This window comes from Lissotriton vulgaris, chromosome 1_1, assembly GCF_964263255.1.
Source record: "Lissotriton vulgaris chromosome 1_1, aLisVul1.2, whole genome shotgun sequence".
Lineage (NCBI taxonomy): Eukaryota > Metazoa > Chordata > Amphibia > Caudata > Salamandridae > Lissotriton > Lissotriton vulgaris.
Window position 1 is genome coordinate 1,934,967,827 of NC_141685.1, and position 22,881 is coordinate 1,934,990,707.

A 22,881-nucleotide genomic window follows, 5' to 3' on the forward strand; every position below is an offset into this window, starting at 1 on the left:
GACAAGTACATCGGAGAGATCACTCTCTCGCCCAATGTAAGATGTACTCCTGACGGAGAACAATACAGCGTTGCATACAATCTTTTTAACAAGTCCAATCCCAACAAATTCTCACCACAACCTGTAGTCAAAATGAGGGTTGCTTCAAATCTACGAGGTCCAACAGAAAGAGACAACGGAGTAGAAATCGGATTCGTAACTGGGGCGCCCGAAAAACCTACAGAAACATTCTTTAAGCCAGACAAAGGTGCGCCAGGGAGTTTACAGTACACAATAGAACTCTTCGCAGCACCAGTATCCAACAGAAAAGGCTCTGACACACCTGATGCAATCACTCCAACATAAGGTCCACTCTGATCTACTGGAACTGAAACAACTCCCTCTCTTTGTCCATGGCTGTCCTAGCAATCATTACCATCCACTTCCTCACCTTCGATGTAGTAATCGTCCGTATAATACTGAGCTGTCCTACCAGACGCACCATTCTGCTGATCAAAACTATTCATGGAATTCTGTGGAGGCAAAGGACGCGCGTTCTGACCATGACCTCTACCTCTAGGCGCTTGTTGAGCACCTCGACCTCTTACACCAGAAGCACCATTTGTGCGCTGTAACCAAACCGGAGAACTACTCTTAAAATGACCTTCTTCTTTGCAATACGCACACTGATTAGGCCCATACGGAAAACGTTGTTGAGAAGACTCGTTCCTTAGCGAGTTTGTCGAATATTGCTGATTCTGCTGATAATCGCGTTGATTATTAATACGGGGTGGATAAGCTTGTTGTAGAAGAACTTTAGTCTTCAATTCCTTAGTCTTCTTATCCTCTTTCTCTACATCATCTTTGTGCCTATTTTCATAGTACTGGGCCGTAGCTAAAATCTGCGCTGACGTGGAAACAGCCCAAGCACTCTCAGAATCTTTCAACTTACTACACAACTCAGGAAGCAAATTATGTACGAATTTGTCGACGAACAATCTCTGGCCACCCTCAGTAGCCATGTCCTGACCACTATGGTCTACAAAAGTCTCTTCAAACCGCGTGAAAAAGTCAGACACAGTTTCATCTTTCTTCTGCTTGCACGCAGACAACTTGTCCCAACTGACACGCACTTCAGGCATCAAAGTCTTCATATAAGTAATAATCCTATCAGGAAGTTTAGTAATTAAATCCTCAGGCTTAGCGCCACCTACTTGTCTATTATCAGCATCTCTAAGGTGTGCCCATGTGTCACCTAATTCATGTGCATGATCTGTGTGACGAATCTTACCCCAAATAGGCTGTGGAACAACATTCCCAAACAACATATCTATATCTGCCAAATTCATGACACACGAACCCACAGTCTGAGTCAGCTCTTTGTAATATCCCGTTGGATTTTTGCGCGGATCAGGCAAAGTCTGCTTAAGCGCTAAGACTTCAACACGCTTCCAAGGAACATGTACCCAAACACGCTGAAAGTGTGCAACAACAGGTGGAGCAGCATTAGGAGCAGCAAGTCTCCAAACTGGAGGAACCTCACGCATCGGATACTGACGCGCTGCTCTCCTAACTGACGAATCAGGCTGAACAAGTCGCTCAGAAGGAGTGTCACTCCGAAATGACAATAAAGTCGCAACTGCTTTCTGAATCTCATGAGGACCCACAATGGTCCCTTTTGCAAATTCGGAACGTATTCGGTACAACTCAGGAGGAGCTTGACCTACTTCGTCAATCCATTGTTCATGAAGGAACACACACATCATCTCAAAGACGTACTGTTGCTTTGGTGCTTCCCATTGATGGAAAACATCCATCATACCCTCAAGATCATACTGTGTAGCATACGTAACCCATTTACGCGCCATGTGATCCAAAACTGTACGCTCATTAGCATCAGGCAACTGACTACGTGATTGTCTATGCTCGACAACAGGAGACATACCCAATGATCCCAACAAAGGAGAAAAGAAACTAGAAACTGCAGCAGTCATTCTCTGTCTAGTAGAAGGAGAAGGTGTCAGAATAAGAGAAGACGGAACAATGTTAGAAGAATCCAAAGTCGGGACAGAAGGAGTATTATAGAGAGGCGTAGGAGTAGCAGATGAAGGGGGAGGCAAAGTTGGCGGCCCCTGAGGAGGCTGCGCCAAAGGAATAGTAGCCAAGGGAAGAGGAGCTGGCTGTGGAGGAATCGCAGGTGGCGGAGGAATCGCAGGTGGCAAAGCAACCGGAGGTTGCGCAACTACAACTGGCGGCAGTGGTGCCATAGCATTCTGTGCATAAGGGGGTGGCGAACTCAATAAATGTGACATTAAAGGATCTTTCGCAAGATCTTTCTTCTCTTCCTGCTCTTTAAGTGGCAAAGCTGGGTAGCACTTATCTACCGCTAACTTCCTAACCCTAAGCATCTGTTCGCTCTCTTGCTCTTCCTCAGTATCCCTAAACGCTATAGCTGCTTGCACCATTGACAAACCTCGTTCTCGTTTATTCTTCTTTGCTAATTTAATTTCTTTCTGTTTGGCTTCATTGCGCCATATGCGGAAAGAGTCAAACATTGCCGGCCGGGCTTTCTTTTTAAACAATTTAACTTTGAGATTGTCTAAAATCTCAGTTTCAAAGCTACCATAACAGGGCCACTGTAGGACACCGTCTTTCTTCGTATATTTTACCCAAATGTCATTATAACCGATGGGGCCTACCCCATGCTTTACATAAAGCTCATAAGTTGGAGTTCCAATCGGAGGAACCGGACATGAATCCTCCAACCGGGAATCCCTAGAACAACCACAACCAAATATCTTTCCAAGTCTGCTAAGACCAGGCATCTTCGCTCACTAGCCTAGCTTCAAACTTCAAGGGAAATCTCAAAAACGATAGTCTCGCGAATACACGAGTCCCTCTGCTTTGGGGCCTGCAGGTACCAAATCAAAGCGATCCTCGAAGGGATACCAAAACAAACTAAGGACTGGGAGACGCTCCACTCATACTTAACTGAAATGTCGATGGTGTCACCAGAAGACCCGTCTATCGTCTCGCTCTACAAATCGCCTATGGCTCCAAGACAGGGCGACAGTCAGGGCAGCAGTCCTTCGTAGCCGTCGGAAAGCGGGGAACCTTGCAGCAAAGACTTTCGGACCACGACGACATACAGGGGTCGATGAAGTGGCAGGCCTTCCTCTAGAATTTCCACACGAAGCTCTCCACGATCTTCAGGCTTGGACCGGTACCGCTGAAGTCGCCCCACATTGGGCGCCAAATGAAGAACCGGGTTTTAGAACCCAGCAGCGCCATGGAAAACGCTCTAAGTCTTCGGATTCCCCTGCCTGGGCAAACAGAGACACGGGACACTTCTTGATGACGTCAAAGACCAAAGTTTATTGGCTGCAACCAGGAACAGAGATCTACGAAGCACAACACGGGTGGTTCGCTAGAGACTGCACAATTTCAATGAGCGGAGCATGGTCTTTTAATGCCAAAAATCACATTCCAGAGTAGCATCAATTACATACAAACCAACCAATGACAGTGTGACATTTCAAAAATAGCGCATGAAGACAATCCCATTTTCCGTTGTCCAGCCCACCAGAAATGACCAAGCACATTCCAACTTTCCTGTTCGATCAGGCCGGACAAACCCATCATAAAACCTCAACTCAAATCAGTGATTAAGCCATAAAGGAAGGAGCAGAAACAGATGAGAAGCAAGATAGAAGGGTGGGTGCAGTGTACCATAAACTTCGACAATGTCCTGTTCTTTGATCTTTATCTGACCAGCTGCTTAACAAGGAACTGGCTCAGCGAAGTCAGCCTCAGGCAAGGGAGTCAGTTCGACCAGGTCATTCAGGAGTCAGCTAAGGTGTACGTGTCCCGTAGTCATCGGCCTATGTGAGGGCAACCACACAAAATGGCTGCCGTACACAAACTGGAACCTGAGGGTTCAAACAAAATCCCTGAATACGTAGTGTTCTCATTGATCGATTAAGACGAAAACACTCGTACACACCGCACTCGTGATTTGCAGATGCTGACACCAGAATCGTCTATATCCGACGACCTTCATTGAACGGGTTCAGAACCACCGAACCACAGACCCTCAAACTACGGAACCACAAAACCCTAATTATAAAAGGGATCATCAAGACTGCAATAAGAAAGGAGCAAGCCCGAAGGAAAATAAAACAGTTCCTATCAGGAAGAACCGCTGTACCAACTAGGCTGGTGATCACAGCGCCAATGATATGGGGAAGGTCCATGTCAACCACCCAGTACTGGGGCTTGCGAGGGGTATCAATAAGATAATTCCACAACTGCTATCAGGAAAACAGTGAGGAGGACTGAGGTATATGCTCCGGACTCCCACTGCAATTCCATCTTTTATCGGATGCCCTCATATCCTCCTACAATTATTAAGAGGTGATTTTAATGATTCCAGTTAAAACCAGGTTATCTTTGAGAGTCACATAATTTAGTCTTGATAAAGATGGTATTATAAGGTTTCCCATCAAAACGCGTCAACGCCCTTTAATAGAAACATAATCTGTGAAGCGACTGGGACCACTGTGTACTTATCAACACTACAGTACCAGGTTTCAGCTTCAAATACTATGAGATCACGGATGTATGTCACTTGAATGACTTATGTTTTTTTGTCTGTTGTATGTACTCTCTTTTCAATTTGTAACAAGTTTTTAATGTGAAGGTTTTTTATCTTGACATGTCTATAATATGTAAATTATTTTGAATCAATTCCAGATGTTATCTCAGGGTATAGTATAATTGATTGTTTACACACTCGAGACCAAAGACTGGGTCTTTCATTATCTCACACCAGGTAATGGGGTTTGCTTTATCCTTGGGAGATTCTTGGCTATACACCTATATTAATGCTAGGTACATTTAGGTACTTCTAATTAGGGTTGCATTGTAGGAGTATGCATTATTATTGTCATGTAGTTATATACCTGCCTATATTCATTGTTTTAGCATTATGGTAGGAATCTACCATCCATTTACCCTGTTGGTGCTTCTAATCATGTATATCTGTTTCTGTCTTATGGTTCTTTCAGCACACCTATTTTACACTAGAATGACATTGGTTCAATAAATGCTTATTGAAAACGTCCCCACCGTTTTATCTGTGTATCTCTCTGAGACAAAGTGAGCATGTGTAACTGAGCAAAAAGTACAGTACTGTTTTCACGATTCTGGATTGGACAGGGTTGTCATGTTCGATAGTTGCCAGGAACTATTCTATCCTTGGTAAGAGGAGTTTACATTGGCAATGTGAGCTAGCTGGTATACAAGCAAACATACCCGGTGGGGTTGTCTGGAATCAGTCTGGACACCAATCCTACAGTCTATGTTGTCTAAAAATGCAGATCCTTTATAGATTCATAGGAACTACACGACAAAGTTAAGCAGGGATGAAAATGTGATCCTATCATGCCAGGTTGGCACTGCAAGGATGATTTCGAGGTTGCATCTGAGCATGAGGTCTAGTGTGTGACCAGCTATATGGGTGGGGTGTTATGCCTAATGGTAGATGCTGAGAGTCTGCTTGTTATCGGTGAGGTTTATTACACATTTGACATGAGCTCTACCTGGTCAAAAGGAAAGTCTCCCATTATGCTGATTTTTTTGTCTCCAGTCTCTAGATGGAGCAGGGGTTATATTTGGGGGAAAGGGGGGATGACCACTGCTGCTGTGAAAGGTCTATTGCAGTTATTTGCTGCAGTATGCTGCTATGCACTCCAAGGAGGAGAATGCAATGTCAAGCATTTTCAATCAGGCTAGGTTATTACTGAAGATGAGTGCTACTCCTACCCCTAATTTCCCTTATCTATTGGGAGATATCATTTTGTAGTCAGTGAAGCAGTTTATCGGCGATAGTGATTTAATTGTCTCCAAAACATATTTCTCTGAAGCCAACTGACTTGTAGATTGAAGGTGGCAAGAATCGTGTTTGTCCCTCATCCATATTTGAGCCTAGTTTAAGGCATGGGAGCGGCGCTTGGGTTGTTACATTCAGAGTAGATCAAGGCATTACCTCTGCTCTGCTATGGGGGATTCACTGGGGAAGGTGTTTTTTGGAGGATTTACATAGGATCCGATGTATTGCTATCACAGCCTGTCACATTTCACGAACTGCGGATTGTTCGGTGAAGTGTCAAAAAGAGAACAATGAAAACAACTTGTTCTTTAAATGAAATAACAAAGCAACCACTTTAATGTTGTCGGATATGCAAATTCAATTACTGCTTTCAAATTGTAATATGCCTATTTTCTGCTCTTCAGGTTGAAACAAGTGATTACAGCAGGATGTTCAATCGGACGAATAATGAAAGTTACATTTTAGAAGTTTTTGACTTAAAGCCGTTTACCAAGTATTCTGTTGTAGTCATTGCTGTTACTGGAGAAACAAACTCAAAAAATGCTGGAGGGGCGTCTAGTATTCCAGTAATTATCACAACCCAGGAAGGAGGTACGTGTTTTTGTCTTTTCCCACTATAGATCGACAAAAAAGGAAGACCTAAAAAAAAAAGATTTCTGTCTGATTGCTTGTGGTGCACACTTCAAGATAAGGTTTTACCAACTCAGACTAGCGCCATTTATGGGACACAGCATGTTACACTCTTTCATTTCAAGGGCATATACTCTTGCTTGATTTGGAAAAGTAAAATGGATGTCATCTAAAGACCACTCGCCATCACAGGCTGAACCTGTTCCTCTCATTCCAGTATTTCACTGCATGCCTTTATTTGGATTACTTTCCACTTACCTCTATGGACATTTGAACATTTATATTTGCTGGTCCCGAGAAATGCAGTAAAATATATCATTTATGCATATGTATCCATGTATTTAAGCTTGTATAGCGCACAGCTACCACCAACGGGGGTGTCCCGGCGCTTGTGGACACGGTGAGAGATGAGTTACGGTTGTCATTTTTGCCAGAGTTGCGCAAAATTATAAATCCACCAGCCGCTTTGGAAGAAATCTTTTCTTTTTTTACTTTATTTATCTGCAAAATTTGGGTTGTGCTCTGTTATGCTTCGGGCTTAATTTGGATATTTTTTAGTGGTCTCTTTTTAAAAAAAAAAAAAGTTTTTTTAAGAATGCTAAGGATATTTCCATTATTTTCCTAAAGTAAGAATGTGCAGAAAGTCAATCAGCAAATGTTCTCACACAAAATCTATTTTGTGTATTTTCTCTCCTCGGGTGCTTGTAATAGAAATGCCATTTATAAACGTTTATCCCAAAGTGTCAGTAAGTTTGCCAAAGAGATGCCGGCCATTATTGTAGTGCATGCCATGCCAAGAGAACTTGCACTTGACGGAATTACAGAAATGCAAGTCTTGCTTGCGCTTCGCGATTTATTGGAAGACCATTTAAATGTCATGCAGCAATTTTGACATGTTAGCACAGCTTTTAATGGGTGCCTTTTTTCTAGTTCCTAAAGACCCACCAAGCAATTTAACCTATCAGAAGATGCCGAACGAAGTAACAAAATTCCACATGACCTTTAAGCCTCCATCGGAACCGAACGGTCATATCCAGGTGTATCAAGCCATAGTGTATCCAGATGATGACCCTGCAAACTCTCAGATTCGCAATTTAACCATCATCTCTAATGAAAATAACTCAATAACGGCTGTGATTGATGGTTTGAAAGGAGGACACACATATAAGATAAATGTAAGGATCACTTCTTTGCGGTTATTTCAAATTGTTTTAGAAAGATGCTATGCATTAAATAATATCTGTAGGTGATTTCTGGTGACTTACGAGAATGTTTCTCTTCGTCTATTTTTTTCTTTTCTTCCTTGTTTATTTCATTTCACAAAAAATAATTGTAGAGAATACCAACCACCTTTAACGGCAGCTGCAAATTTCAGAAGAAAACAATTGTCAATTTAAAGGATTGATAATAATGTAATTAATGTAGAAGCTCTTGACTTTCTTGTTACTTTTATTTTTCAATCTGGTCATATTTGTATTGCATAATTGCGGCAAAATATTTGGAACCCATAATAAAAACAAGCATTGGCAATGTGAATTGGTTTCGCTTTGCCAATGCTCAGGTCGTTGCTTTTAAAATGTTACAGCACTGGCAAAGCCAATAGCAGCAACAGCCCATTTTACAAGAATTAAAAGCAATGTTTTAAACTTTTAAAATGGCGGCCATGTTGCATGATGCAAGGTGATACCGCCACATGGTGGCTGTTGGACTTAGCCCTTTTTTTGCTTGGTTATCCCCAAACTGTTTGCTTCTTCCTCCTATTTTTCCCTGGCCATATGCTCTCTGTGTAAATGGTTAACATGATTGGTTATTGATGATTGGAGTATTTGATTTACTGGTAAGCCCCTAGTAATATGCACTGAGTGTGCCAGGGCATGTAAATCAAATGCTCCTAGAGGGCCTGCAGCAGTGACTGTGCCACCCAAATGAGTAGCCATGAAACAGTATCTCAGAACAGTCAGTGCAGTGTATGTGCACAGTTGTAAACTGCCATGGCGACCTGAACAGTGCCCCCACTTGCCAAGCCCTAACCTTCCCTTTTCTTACATGTAAGGCACGCCTATGGTAGCCCCAAAGTACTCTCATTGGCAGGGTGCAGTGTATGTAAAAGGCAGGACATGTACTGGTGTGTGTGAAATTTCCTGAAAGTGAAATACTGCTTATTTTGTTTTTCACTATTGAAAGGCTATCTGTCCGATGAGATACAGTGAGAGATACTTTTTAACATCTTCCAAGTATAACTTCCCAGTGTGACAGGATAGAGAAATAAAGTTTAGGCTCTCTGAACACAGAAATTAATAACACATATTTTAGTAAAGATAGTACTAAAAACGAAGTGTTTGAAAATTCCACTTTTAGAAAGTGGGCCTTTTCTTGTTTAACCATTCTGTGTGCCTCTGTTTGTGGATTGACTGTCTTGGAGTGAAAGGGGCTGGGGATGTGCATTTACTGTAGACAGCCACCGGGGGGATGAGGTGTGCCTGGCCCTTCCTGGATGACTCAGAGCTGAGCTGAATAGATGTTGGCTGCATTTAGAGTAGTGGGAGGAGTTTTCCTTGCACCTAAATAGAGCTTGCCTCCCTTGCACAATGCTTTCTCCACCCACTGTGGTCATACTGCACCAGTGAGTACAGAACTGGTTTGGACTGGGCTCAGCGACCCTTGCACAAAGAGAACAAAGACAAAATGGAGTATACGAAGTTGACCTTAAACCCCAGAACTTTAGATCACGTCTGGAATCAAGAGGAACCTTTTCCAAGTAGAAGGGCTGAAGAACTGTGAGGAGGAGTACTGCCCATTTGCTTGTGCCTTGTGGGGTTGGCCTGCAGTTGCCATTTCTGCCAAGGAAAGGACAAAGACTGGAACTTTGCTGATAACCTGCTTGAAGGAGAATCTCAAAGGAAATTTTGTGTTGGCCTCCTGTTCTGAAGTCTCTGGGACACAAAGACTTCACCCCAGCACCCCTGAGCTCTGCCTACCAGGAGGTGCCTATTCCATTTCTGGGTCTCTGGAGATTGTTCCTGCTTTTGGGAGCTGGAAGAAACGTGAAGAACTGAGAGAATCAACACAACCCCCTTCTTGCGGCTGTTTTCCAGATGCAGTACCTCCATGCGAGAATAATCTCTACGCACCACTGCATTGCTGCAGAGTCAACGCAGCACCTATCATGGCTGCAAGAGCCGACACATCATGGAATCGCGACTGAAGAAACTGATGCAGCACCGCATCGATCGTCAATGCATCCTGGATTTCCACGCATCAAACATGTGCAGCAAGTTTTCCTGATGCATCACCCACAGACCAGAACCGTCTTGGAGTCGACGCATCCATTCCCCCTACAGTCCACATTCGAAGCATCACTTCTGCATGCAGCAGAACTGTTGCATCGCCTCCGCAAGGACTCAGGAACTGACCAATCTATTTTTTTCTCGGTGGTTCCCTTCTCTGCAGCTGTTTGTCCTTGAGAATTTTGAAGCATCTACGCGTACTTTGTGTAGAATTATGCATCCATAGTTTTCTATGGACCAAGTTGGTTAGAGCCTTTGAAAAGTTGTATTCTTATTACATGTATGTTGTTTTTTTGTTGTTTTAGTCTTGTCGAGTTTAGATAAAGGTACTTTTACTTTGCTAAACTGGTGTGTTGTCAATTTGTGGTGTTATCACTGTATTACTCTATGTTTTGAGTACAAATACTTTACACATTGCCTTTGGGATAAGCCTGTCTGCTTGTGCCAAGCTACCCAGGGGGCGAGCAGGGGTTATCTAATGTGGGTGACCCCTCACTAGAAGCAAGGCTCCCAATTTGGACAATGGTACCTACCTCTGCAAAATAGAGACCCCCCCATTTCTAACTATGGTGGTCAGCGTTGAGAATTTGAACTTGTATTTGTAATTGAACCCCAGTGATTGGTGTACATCACTAGTTTAGTGCAGACTACTATGGAACCACTTACGGTGTTTTATTTTTTAATCTATTTTTGATCTGACCCTTGAAGTATTCAAGTACCATGTTTCTAAATGGTAAACCAGCAAGTGAGGCTGCAGAATTGGAGTTTGACATTGAAATGGTAAGTATTTACAAAGTAGATCAACTCCAGCAGTTCTGCAAGAGCTTTGGATGTCCCATGAAGAGCAGCTGCAGGAAACAGGAGGTAAAGACGACCTTATGGGCCTGGTGGGAGGTCAGAGAAGCTGGGCAGACAGATGATGCAGATATGGATGGGGGGTGTGAGAGGGTGGTTTCTGGTCCCAGGATTTGCCTATAGGGAGAGCATCCTCTATACTGGCATCAATCATTCTTCCAGGAATTGGGCTCCAGAGGAAAGAAGGAAAGGCAAAGGGCCAGGGATCATAAGTTGGACGTCATGAGGCTCAAGGCCAAACAGAGGAGAGCAAGAATGTTTGTGCCTTGGAGGAAAAGAAATAGATCTTGGCACATGAATTGAGCACGAGAGAGCTGGACATCAAGGCCAAACAGGCGGAGTCCAGTACAAATGGTGGCAAGCTACTGCCAGTGCAAGGGGGTAAGGTTTACATTCCCAAGAACCTAGTACAGAATTTCCAGAAAGGGAAGGATATTTATGCTTGTTTTGAATCTTATGAGGCAGCACTGCATATGAATGAGGTCCCTGAGAAGAATTGGGGGGTGGGCCTGTGGAGACATTTTGAGGTCAAAAGGAGGAACACACTGACTCCTTTGGAGGAGGCGTGGGCTCTTACCTACCCCAATATGAAGGAGGCTTTATGTCAGAGGTATGGGCTCACACTGGAGTAGTACCAGGAAGAGTTGAGGTCTTTAAAGAAGCTTGAATCCAATATGTGGGTTGAATGTATTAATCTTTATTGCAGAGCACTGGATGGTTGGATAAAAGGCACCAAGGTAACTGATTACCAGTGGTTGTACAATCTGATTGGTTGGGAGCACTTGAGTAGACTTTGTGTTCCAGAGCTGCACCAGCATCTGATGGATAGTACGTTGACTGACCTCAGAAAGCTTGCTTCGGAGGCGGGACCGCTGGACGAGTACCAGTGTCCACAAGGGGTATTTGGGAAACCCAGCCAAAGATGGGCAGGGTCCCCAGCAGAAGAGTGGGGGGACAAGGGTAACCAAAAGGAGTTCTCTAAAGGGCCCTATAGTAGTTCCTAGGGTAAAAATTCCCAGCCACCCAGTTCTAAGAAGCCATGGCCCTTTAAGGGTAGGCCAGGCAACCGATGTCCCCGCAAGTGTTATGCATATGTGCAAGAGGGTCTCATCCAGAATGATCTCAAGTGCCCCAAAAGCACCACCAGCCCCCACTGGTGCACTGTCACCGGGTTTAGTTAGTCTACTGCTGGTTGAGGAGTTGATTCCCAGTAAGGGTGGGGAGCCAGCTGTGATGACCATTATCCCATTAGAAGATAGAGAGATGGTCTAGGAAACCTGCCTGCCACATAATACTAAAAAGTACCTGCAGGGAGTGACCATCAAAGGGAGGAGGGTGGAAGCTCTGAGAGACACAGGAGCCAGTGTGACATCTGTCAGGTGTCAATGAGTATCAGAGGAGCAGGCCATCCCCATTGTGCTTCACCCTGTAGTTGCTGCACACAACTCTGGGCGCCTGTGTAACGTGGCGAGGGTTCCTTTTGAGCGGGGCGGTCTCAGGTCCCTTGAAGGTTGTTGTAAGGCCATCCATGTCTGTTGACTGTCTACTTGGCAATGAGCTGGAGAGTTCCCCTTGGAAGAAGGTGGAGCGCCAGGCTCATTTAAAGATGTTGGGTCTTACTGAATGGGCCTGTGTGATCATTCGATTAATGGCAGCCAGTAGGTGTAATTAAGAGGACCTGGAGCCTGAAACAGTGGCGGAGGTGCCTACCAGAAAGAGAAGGGGTAGGCGGAGTGGGAAAGCAGCCCCTGAATTTCCCACAGTTCAGGAGGAGGCATACCCTGAGGTGGATTTCATGGAACCTACAGGGTAGCAAGTGGTCGAACTGGGAGACCTGCCTCAGCTGACCCATTGGCAGCAAGAAGGAGGTTCCTTCATGGAGCAGTTCTGCAAGATGCAGATGGAATGCCTCACTTTTGTTGGTTTGCTGCAGCTGGCTGCAAACCAGGCAGCAGGTGGTCCATCTGGATCACATTTCATTTATTGGGAGAATGGTTTGTTATATAGTGAGCCTAAGGGCACTGAGCCCGGGGCAGCCAATGTGCTGGTAGTACCCGTGCTGCAGGACCTTCCTACTGGGTCTGGCTCATGATGTGCCTTTGGCAGGACATTTGGGGTGCGACAAGACCTATCACCGGCTTGTCACCCACTTTTACTAGCCCCAAATGCAAAGGCACATTGGCACATATTGTAGGTCTTGTCAGACTTTCCAGGCAAGTGGTAAGAGCGGAGGAAAGTGTAATGCGCTTCTCTAACCCTTTCCTGTGGTGAGTACCCCTTTTGAGCGGGTGGGCATTGCCATTCTGGGGCCACTGGAATCCAAAACAGCTTTAGGCAACAAGTTTATCTTGGTCTTGGTGGACCATGCCACCCTGTACCTGGAAGCTGTCCCTCTCAGGACAATGACGGCCCCTGTGGTGAGCCATGCATTGATGGAGATCATTTCCTGTGTGGGGTTCCCAAGCGAGGTGGTCTTTGACCTTGATACAAACTTTATGTCTAGGAATATGAAGTCATTGTGGGAGAAGTGCAGTGTAATGTACAAATTCACCACTCCTTACCATCCCAAGGAAATGGGTTGGTTCAGAGGTTCAATGGAACCCTGAAAGGCATGATAAAGGGTCTTATAGAACCCATGAGACATCTGTGGGATGCCTTCCTACCATGCCTGTTATTTGCCTACATGGACGTATTGCAGAAATCATTAGGGTTCAGCCTCCTTGAATTACTGTATGGGCACCCTGTGAGAGGACCTCTGAGTCTGGTGAAGGGTCACTGGAATAAAAATATTGGTAAGACCCCCCCAAGATTTGTTCAGCTACATGCTGGCCTTCAGGAACCAGACTCTAGACCTCAGGAAAATCGTTCAGGCGAATCTGGAAGCAAGCCAAGAGGAGACAAATTGATGGTACGGCCAGAATACCACTCTGGTTGAGTTTCAGCCCAGCCAAAAAGTGTCGGTGATGGCACCAGTGGAGCCTTGTGCATTCCAAGACAAGTGGGCTGGTCCATTTGAGGTGGTGGAGCGTAAGAATGACCTACTTGGTCAACTTGCAGATTCCTGGGAAACCTTTGAGAGTCCTGCACATGAACCGCCTCAAACCTCACTTTGAAAGGTTTGAGGTGACAATGTTCCTGGCGACAGATGTTGGAATGGAAGAGGAGAGTAAGCCTCTTCCTGACCTTCTGTCTGCTAAGGAACATGATGAGTCAGTGTATGGAGTGAACCTCTTTCCCACCCTGACCCCAGAGCAGCAGAGGGACTGTTGCCAGCTGCTGGGCCAGTTTGCAACCCTGTTTTCCCTGACTCCAGGAATCACCAATTGTTGTGTCCATGATGTGGACACTGGGTACACTATGCCTGTAAAACATAACATTTACAGAGTAACTAGCAAAGTTAGGGTCAGCATCAACGAAGAAATTTACAAGATGTTGGTGTTAGGTGTAATAGAGCCCTCCACAGCCCCTTGGCTAGCCCAGTGGTCTTGGTTCCAAAAGCTGCTGCACCCGGTGACACCCCTGAACTCCAATTCTGTGTGGACTACTGTGGGTTCAATGGCATCACCAAGATCGACTCTTACCCCATACCCAGAGCTGATGAGCTCATTAATCAGTTGGGAGCTGCCTGGTACCTTAGTACGTTTGATTTAACATCTGGTACTGGCAGATTGCCTTGACTGATGGTGCAAGAGAGAAGTCTGCGTTTTAAACACCAGAGGACCACTACCAGTTTCGTGTCATGCCCTCTTTCGGTTGAAGAACGCCCCCGCCACATTCCAGATACTCGTCAACCAGTTACTGTCCGGGCTGGAGGAATTCAGTGCCGCCTACCTGGATGACATTGCTGCGTTCAGCTCCAGCTGGGAGGAACACTTACAACACCTCTGTGAAGTGTTGAAGGTTCTTCAGAAGGCAGGCCTCACTATCAAGGCCAGTAGGTGCCAGACAAGGCAGGAATTTGTGGTGTACTTAGGGTACCAGGTAGGATGAAGCCAGGTGATGCCCATACAGTCTAAGATCAACACCAATCTGACTTGGGAGCCCCCAAGACCCAGACAGAGGTTCCAGCCGTTTAGGTCTCACCCGGAACCACCAACGGTTTGTCAAGGGGTATGGCACCACTATTGCCCCAGACAGATCAGATTTCAAGGAAGCAGCCAATGAAAGTGATCTGGACCAATGCCTGTCAGACTGCTTTTGATGCCCTGAAATCTGCCATGTGCACGGCGCCCATGCTCAAGGCATCCAACTTCTCCCAAGATTTTGTTGAGCAGGCAGATGCTTCAGAGCATGGTGTAGCAGCAGTACTCAGGATGAGGGTTTGTGCCAACCCACAGCTTTCATTAGAAGGAGGCCTTTTGTCAGGGAACAGAGGTGGAGTGCAATTAAAAGAGAAGCTTTTGCTGTGGTCTGGGTGCCGAAGAAGCTAAGACTCTACTTGTTTGGGATTCACTTCTGGGTTCAGACAGACAACAGGCTCCTCAAATGGATTGATGCAAATGAGAGTGAGAACCCAAAACTGTTGAGGTGGGCCATCTCCCTACAGGGAACATACGTTACGGTGGAAAACCACCCTGGTACGGAACCCGCCAAATCTGATGGTATGGCCAGATTCTTCCGCCTGAGTAATGAGAACTCCCAAGAGGGGTGGGTATTTCTTCCCACTTTTCAGCTGGAGGGGACACGTGTTAGACTTGACATCTTTGCAGTCGTTTCCCCTGACTTGTTGCCTCTACCTCCAATATTTTTGATGCTGTGCTCGATTTAGTTTTTACTGGCTTAGATGCTTTGGGCACTTTGACACTGCAGATCAGTGTCAAAGTGCAAGTGCTCCCTGTGTAAATTGTTATTACATTTGGTTCTCCCTGATTGGCATATTTGATTTACTGGTATGTCCCTAGTAAAGTGCATTGGATGTACCAGGGCCTGTAAATCAAATTATGCTAGTGGGCCTGCAGCACTGATTTTGCCCTGAAAAGGTATCTGGGACCAGCCACTGCAGTGTCTGTGCACAGCTTTAAACTGCCATGTCGACATGGCAAGTGCACCTACTTGCCAGACCCTAACCTTTCTTTTTCTTACAAGTAAGGCACCCCTATGGTAGGCCCAAGAGTACCCCCATGGACAGGGTGCAGTGTATGTGAAAGGTGTGTGTTACATATCCTGATAATGGAATACAGTGTATTTCACTTTTACTATTGAAAGGCTATCTTCCCCATAGGATAGAATGGAAGATACTTTGTAACATCTTACAAGTATAACTTTCCCTTAGGACAAGATAGAGAAATAAAGTTTAGGCCCTCTGAACTCAGAATTAAAAAACACATCTTTTAATAAAGATAGTTTTTAAATTATGTGTTTGAAAAGCCACTTCTAGAAAGTAGAAAACTCGAAAAGGCACATCACTTCACGCGCCATGCTGGCGCACTGCTTAGAATGGGACCTTTTCCCTTCCAATACATCGTTTTCAAAATTAGTTTATCCAGACTTGACCTTTTCTTCCTTTTTTAATCCATCTTTTTCGTGACAGTACCACGGAGACAGCGAAATTCCAAATGGTTGCTTATTGCACATTTTCAAATGCAGGCTTCATGCACGCGGAATCCATTGGGTGTCCGTTGAATTGAATAGGCGCCTACAGGCGATGAATTTGTGAAAATTTCTCACACAACCAGTCGGGCTATTAAGTGGCCAGCTGAATGGTTTGATGATTTCTACTTTTGAGTGGCTACACTCTACTCTGAATTTACCCGCTTTTCTGCGTTACAGATTAATGATTTTGGAGGACCTTAAATTATAAACTGGTTTATCCTCCCCACCTTTTAAAGCTGAAGATCTCTTGCTCAAGAACAATTTTGAGTCCTGAAGATGACCGCTAAATAACATACCGGTCGAAACGCCGTCACCGCTTCTCTGTGGCTTAACATTTTTTTACCAGGACACAGTATTTATGTTTATGGTGTTCCTCTTTTGTGGTTTATATGTATTGTTTTTTGTACACCAGCGTTTTTCTTGCTTGAGATTATTTGTATGTTCAAAAAAACTTTCCGAAATGTTGAAATAAATGTATAATTTTGATACTATTAGGCTGTTGTGAAGGGCTTCTTTAACTCATACATTGGATATCTTTCCAATTTTTAACATTTCTCTCCCCCTGAGCCTTTTGTTTGATATAATAAGGCTTTTAAACAACGGCACGTGAATTAATAAACACCAACGTAGGCCATGTGAATGTTACCCAATGCATTTCGAGCAAAAAGCTCTTCGTCAGGGGTTTTCTGAAAAGATCCAACAAGAGCAGCTATACCAATTGTGCAAATAAATGTGCTATTTAAACATAAACAAAATGCCCACAAAACCAACACAGCGTACAATCCTCCCACCTCCTTAGTGAAATTCTACCAAATATAATGCTCTTTTAGAAAGTAGGCATTTTCTGGTTTAACCATTCTGTGTGCCTCAAACTGTTTGTGGATTGACTGTCTGGTTTTGGAGTAATAGGGGCAGGGGATGTGCATTCATTGTAGACAGCTGCTGGGGTAGGGTTGAGGTGTGCCTGGCCCTTCCTTGATGACTCAGTGCTTCGCTAAATAGACCTTGGTTGCATTTAGAGTAGTGGGAGGAGTTTTCCTTGCACCTAAATATTGCCTGTCTCCCTTGCACAATGCTGTCTCCACCCCCTTTGGTCATACTGCACTAGTGAGGGCAAAACTGGTTTGGACTGGGCAGCCCTCATCACCTAGGCTAGCTTGAATCGAGTGGCAAAGAGAGCAAGGGACCCACGTCTGGGCATACCCTGCTAACATAGGGTGAACAAAACAAACACAAGGAGATGATGGACGGAGCGCAGGTATGCCAAGACATGGGTCCAGGGCCGGGCTGGGAACCAAAACCGGCCCTGGCAAAGTGCTCGGCCGCCCCCAACCCCCGGGGGTTGTGGGTGTCGCCGAACTCTTTGCCGGGCCGATTTTGCAGCTATGCTACAAAAATGGCCTTGTAACAATAACGGTCCCCAGAGGTCCCAAACCGCCCCCACCCGTGCGGTGCACTGGGGGATTGCCCGGTGCCCACTACGGCCAGTCCGGCCCTGCGTGGGTCCCTTTCTCACTTTGGCACTGTATTCAAGCTAGCCTGGCTGATGAGGGCTGTCAACCCGAAACCGGTCCCAGGATGCTTGTTTCTGGTCCAGGGAAGACATGTCATGGCAGTAAGGGATGGACTGTTCCCATGAGGCACAGGGTCAAGACTGATTTGCATATAGCTATGTCTGAACTGGGGTGGCAAAGTGAACTAAAGAACGATGATGGATTCAACCCAGATCTGTGACTGGGAGTGAGTGTCTGAGAAGTTTCAGTGCTCCGTCCACCATCTCCTTGTGTTTGCTTTGTTCGCCCTAAGTTGGCAGGGTATGCCCAGACGTGGGTCCCTTGCTCACTTTTGCCACTGGATTCAAGCTAGCCTGGCTGATGAGGGCTGTTAGCCAGAAACCGGTCCCAGGCTGCTTGTTTCCGGTCCAGGGAAGACATGTCTTGGTAGTTCGGGCTAGACTTATCCCATGAGGCACAGGGTCAAGACTGATTTGCATATAGCTATGTCTGAACTAGGGTGGCGAAGTGAGCTAAAGAACGATGATGGAATCATCACAGATCTGTGACTGGGGGTGAGTATCTGAAAAGTTTCAGCGCTCTGTCCATCATCTCCTTGTGTTTGCTGTATTTAGATATGTACATTTCTGTGCACAAATGCATATATTACTTATGATTAGGGCTCCTGGTTTTATGGTATTTATTTTGTGGACATTTCTGTCTGTATTTATCCACATTTCGTTTTTGCAAATTTTTATCTTTATTTATCCTTACTTATTATGGGTTTTATGGAAAAATGAAGCGGAAATTGGTATATTTCCACATTTATTTTACCGGTAAATATGCAATCATGCTTGAATGCCTACCAGGTTTCAATTGTGTAAACACCCACAGAAGATAAATCAATGCACTTATAAGAAAATATGCACATTTCAGTATCAACCTTGCACTTATCTACTCCTGTTAAAGCCTCTTTACTAAAACTCCTTTCTTTTTTAGCCCCCTTACCTATCAATCTACACAGCTATTGGCCTGGCAGTCACGTACGTATTTAGAAATACTCAAAAAGCAACACAATTTCCATTTTTATCGACATTAAAAAATAAATACAGACAAGAAAGTAAATGTTTTCTGTCTGTATTTATCTGTAGAAATCAGTAAAAACAGAAAACATGGAGCCTTACTTATGATTAACCCCTTTGATGCTGATGACGAGCTCAGCTCGTCATCAGCCATGGGTGACGTGTGCGGATGACGAGCTGAGCTCGTCATGTATCGCGGTAATTTAAAAAATGCCGCACAGCGCAAAAATCACCACAGCTATTTATCCTTAAATTTACAAATGTATATATTATTTATCATTAAAATATATACTCCTCTTGTATTTCTGCTTAACATTTATACAGTCAGACAGGCAGACATTCGGGCAGGCAGATGAAAGGGTGGGTCTACGTGGCATACACCGCGACTATCCACTATGTGAACCGCAGCACAGTCTCGGTCCTACGCCTGTACCCAAGGTGCATTTTATTGCTATTTGAAGGGTCAGAAATCCAGACACCCTTTGGTCATTTGACCACTTGGTACTTATGTGGCCACTAAGAATCATTTGGTGGCAACAGTGAATACCCCACTAGACACAGAATCCCCCATCAAAACACAGATTAAGGGTAGAGATTATCTCCCCCCATTTTGGTCCCGATGAAATGCCAGCGATCCCTTCTGGACCAGTGAGGCATGCAGAATGTCGACCCAGACCTACATACACAAGTAGATTGCGTTTCTCCATTACAAGAAACACACAATCTACATACACCTTTTTTAAACCAACCAGAGGGACCCTGGATTAAAATTTAACATTGAGGTACCAATCAGGTAGTTTTAATTCACCACCCACCACCCACTTTCACTTGAGCCCTCTTGTGGGGCCCGTGGGGTACTGCAGCAATGACCCCATGAGAAGCAAAGCCTGATTATGAAGCATGACACTCTCATAGATGTGTGAGGGCACCACTTCCTAATAAGGAAGTACCCATTCAACCTTTATATCACTTTTCCAACCTGTGATCCAGCACCACAGGATCAGTTACCCCATAGTATTTTAACATTTTTAAAGGTCATTACATAAATAACATACAAGTATTTGTCTACATGCTTATGGATCTCTATTTAGCATGATCACATATATCACACCATATGATTATACAGAATGTATGTGTAAAGGCTAACTATTCAATACACGTATTACCTAAAAATATAATAAATACGTAAATCATAAATAATTAAATAATAATAAAAAAAATACTAATAAATGTGTGGAAAAAACCAGCATACTAAAATAATATGGATATTTAGCTCTATATATAAAATGATACCTTGACTGTGGACGCTGGTCGGGCTGTTTTTCGCTGCTGGACTGTGTTGTGTGCCGGGGTGCACACCTACGCCTCGCCGGACCCGCTGCGCGGGTCCCGCTTCGTCTCCTGAGTCTGCGGGAGGGACAGCATCGTGTGACATCAGAAGGGGCTGCTGGAAAGTGAAGTGCCGGGGGAAGCAGCAGAGCACCGGCAGGGCTGCGAGCACTGTAGCAGGGACTCAATTTCCCAAGAGTCCCTGCGCGTTTAGCCCGTAACACCTGGGCCGCTCTCCCTGCCGGCCACACCCCCGCCCTAGCTCTACTTAAACATCTTGTAAGACCGCTGTGGGGGAGCGCCCGGGGCGAAGCCCGGGCAAAGGGCGGGCCCTCTGAGGCCCTCGTAGGCCGGAGGAGGCTGGGCTGGGCCTACCCTCTTACTTCCGCTAGCGTTCCCCACGTGCAGCCCCTGGAACAACTGATGGACATGGCTCTGATTCCCGAAGATGCCACCACCGGAAAGCCGTGGGGGTCTAGAAATGGGACACTGGATAATTACTTCTCCAGGGTTGCGACCGATGGTGATAGGGAAAACTTGTTGGCAGAGCGCAGGGCTGAGTGCCGACGCTCTGTTGAAAGTTTGAAAAATAGGTCTCTTGCCGATCCCATTCCCCATTTCGTTGCCCAGGAGGGAGGAAGCCCAAGTAGTAATGAAGATTTATTATTAATGGATAGTGCCCCACTGCTGTTGCGGGATTGTACCCCCACTCCTTGTGTTTTTACTGACCAGATTGTAAGTGCTTCCCCCCTTTCAAATTCAAGCTGCACGGCTGTGGACTTAATTACCCAGATCCCCACTCGTGCTAAGCTGACAAAGATGAAGCTGAAGCATCTAGCATTGGCGAAAACCCATGGCCCACCCCCTAGTAAAAGAAGACGGAAGATGGGGGGAGGGCTGCTCAAATCTAAAACTAGCCACTCTGATTTTGGTAAATCTATAAAGCCCGCTAATAAACCTGTCTCGGCACTGGCCAGTGGAGGTGCCAGAAAGTCTCTCAATCTTGCCACTGCCCCCAGTAGTTGCACTACCAGTCACGGATATCAATATCACTGAGCCTGACCCTGCCCTTGTGGAGCCACTACTGAATGTAGTACCCCCCACAATTCCACAGGGGAATTTGGAATACTTAATCAGATCTCTCCTTCAGCCCATTATAGAGAGTTTAAAAAGGGTGGAGATTAGACTTACGATCCTAGAGACCGCCATAAGTAGTAAGGTTATTCCTTCTAAGGCCCAGGTAAGTGTGGCTGCTCCGCCCACAACCTCAGCTATGTTACCTTCTACTAATGTCGCCAAAGCTCCATCCCAAATTACTAAAGCCACTCCACAGCCCTCTAGTAGGGGTGACTCTATCCATCAAAAGCCACAGCCACAAAAGCCGGTGGGAGCTCCGGTTAGTGAACAGCCAAGGGGTTTGGCAATGGCCCCCACAGGGAACATACGGGAGGAACGGGGAAGTGCTAGACACACTAGAGCCACAGTGAACAAAGGGCCACAAGTGGAATTACCTCCACAAGCTGTGCCATTTGTGGTTGTTCTAACGGGGGTTCCACCACTATCAGACAACAAGAGAGAAGGGTTTGCCCAGACGAAGAATAAAATCATGCATTGGCTGGGTACATATAGACCCATCTCACACAACATCGATGGCGAGAGAGTGCACGTTAGGCGTCTTACCTGGTTGGGTAGTAGATGCAAAGACATTGAGGGCGATCTGGTGGTAATTAATTTTAGAGACCCGCGTGCAGTGGATTACATATTAAATTGGCCCTTGGGAAGTGGTGATAATTGCATTACCCCTCGGGCCCTGACATACTTTTACCCTAGATCTTTGGTGGTCCCCCCATCCTTTTCAAATGGGCTGATCCCCACTCATTTAAACGCCCTGCCATTATATAATACTAGGCGTGCACCTCACGGTCAATACCCTGCACAAGTGGTCGATCCCTTCGGGTGGAACACGGTATATAATTGAAACACCAGTAGGAGAATGGACCATTTGAGACCTTTACACCTTTGGAGTCAGCAAACAGGTTTTCTGTGCTCTCAGGTATGGAAGACTGCGATTGAAGATCACAGTTGAGGGTACACGATCACGTGATGCCAGCCTAGGGGGTATAGCTCAAGTGGCTTCAAGTGAAGCCAGCTGTCATGATAAGGGGAAAGTGGGCCCTATACTAGCCAATCTCACGGGTAGTAGTGTAATCACAGCTACCACAGAGGTATTGTGTCCGGGCTCCCATGTTGGTAATAATGTAGCCCTAAATCTAACTAAACATGTGGAGGCCAGCCCAAAGTTTATTGCCCGGGGGAGGAGTGGGAATAAGGGGGCCCCTGATGGGACTGCTATAGGTTATAGGGTTGTTACTTGTTATCTTGGAATGTGGCGGGGTTAAAAAGGAAGATGACTTTACCGGAATGGCACACTTTTATTGGGAAGTTCGATGTGTGTCTGTTCCAAGAGACTTGGAATTTGCTCCAATTACATAAATCAGGGTACTCAACCTTCTTCTCCCCCGCCACAAGCTGTGGGAAGGGCAGGCCAGCGGGAGGCTTATTGGCCTGGATTAAAACTGATTTGAACTGGGATGTTGTTAGTCACAATTCAGCATGCAGGGATATCCTACATCTCTCAATTAGGGGACAAAATGAGGGGAGTAGGTTTCATTTATTTAATGTCTACTCCAGAGGGACACCGGGGGATACAGCCTCGCCTACACTAACGAGTCTAGATTTGGCAC

The 22,881-nt window shown here is 45.4% G+C and overlaps 1 protein-coding gene across 1 annotated transcript in view; it reads left to right on the plus strand.

The window, feature by feature from the left end:
* The window catches only part of PTPRQ (protein tyrosine phosphatase receptor type Q), a 1,452,710-nt gene that overhangs the window by 1,143,279 nt on the left and 286,550 nt on the right, over nt 1–22,881 (plus strand). Inside the window, exons 49-50 of the mRNA XM_086919596.1 lie at nt 6,274–6,460; nt 7,430–7,674. Coding sequence (XP_086775722.1) covers nt 6,274–6,460; nt 7,430–7,674 — 432 coding nt within the window. The remainder of the gene's footprint in view (nt 1–6,273; nt 6,461–7,429; nt 7,675–22,881) is intronic.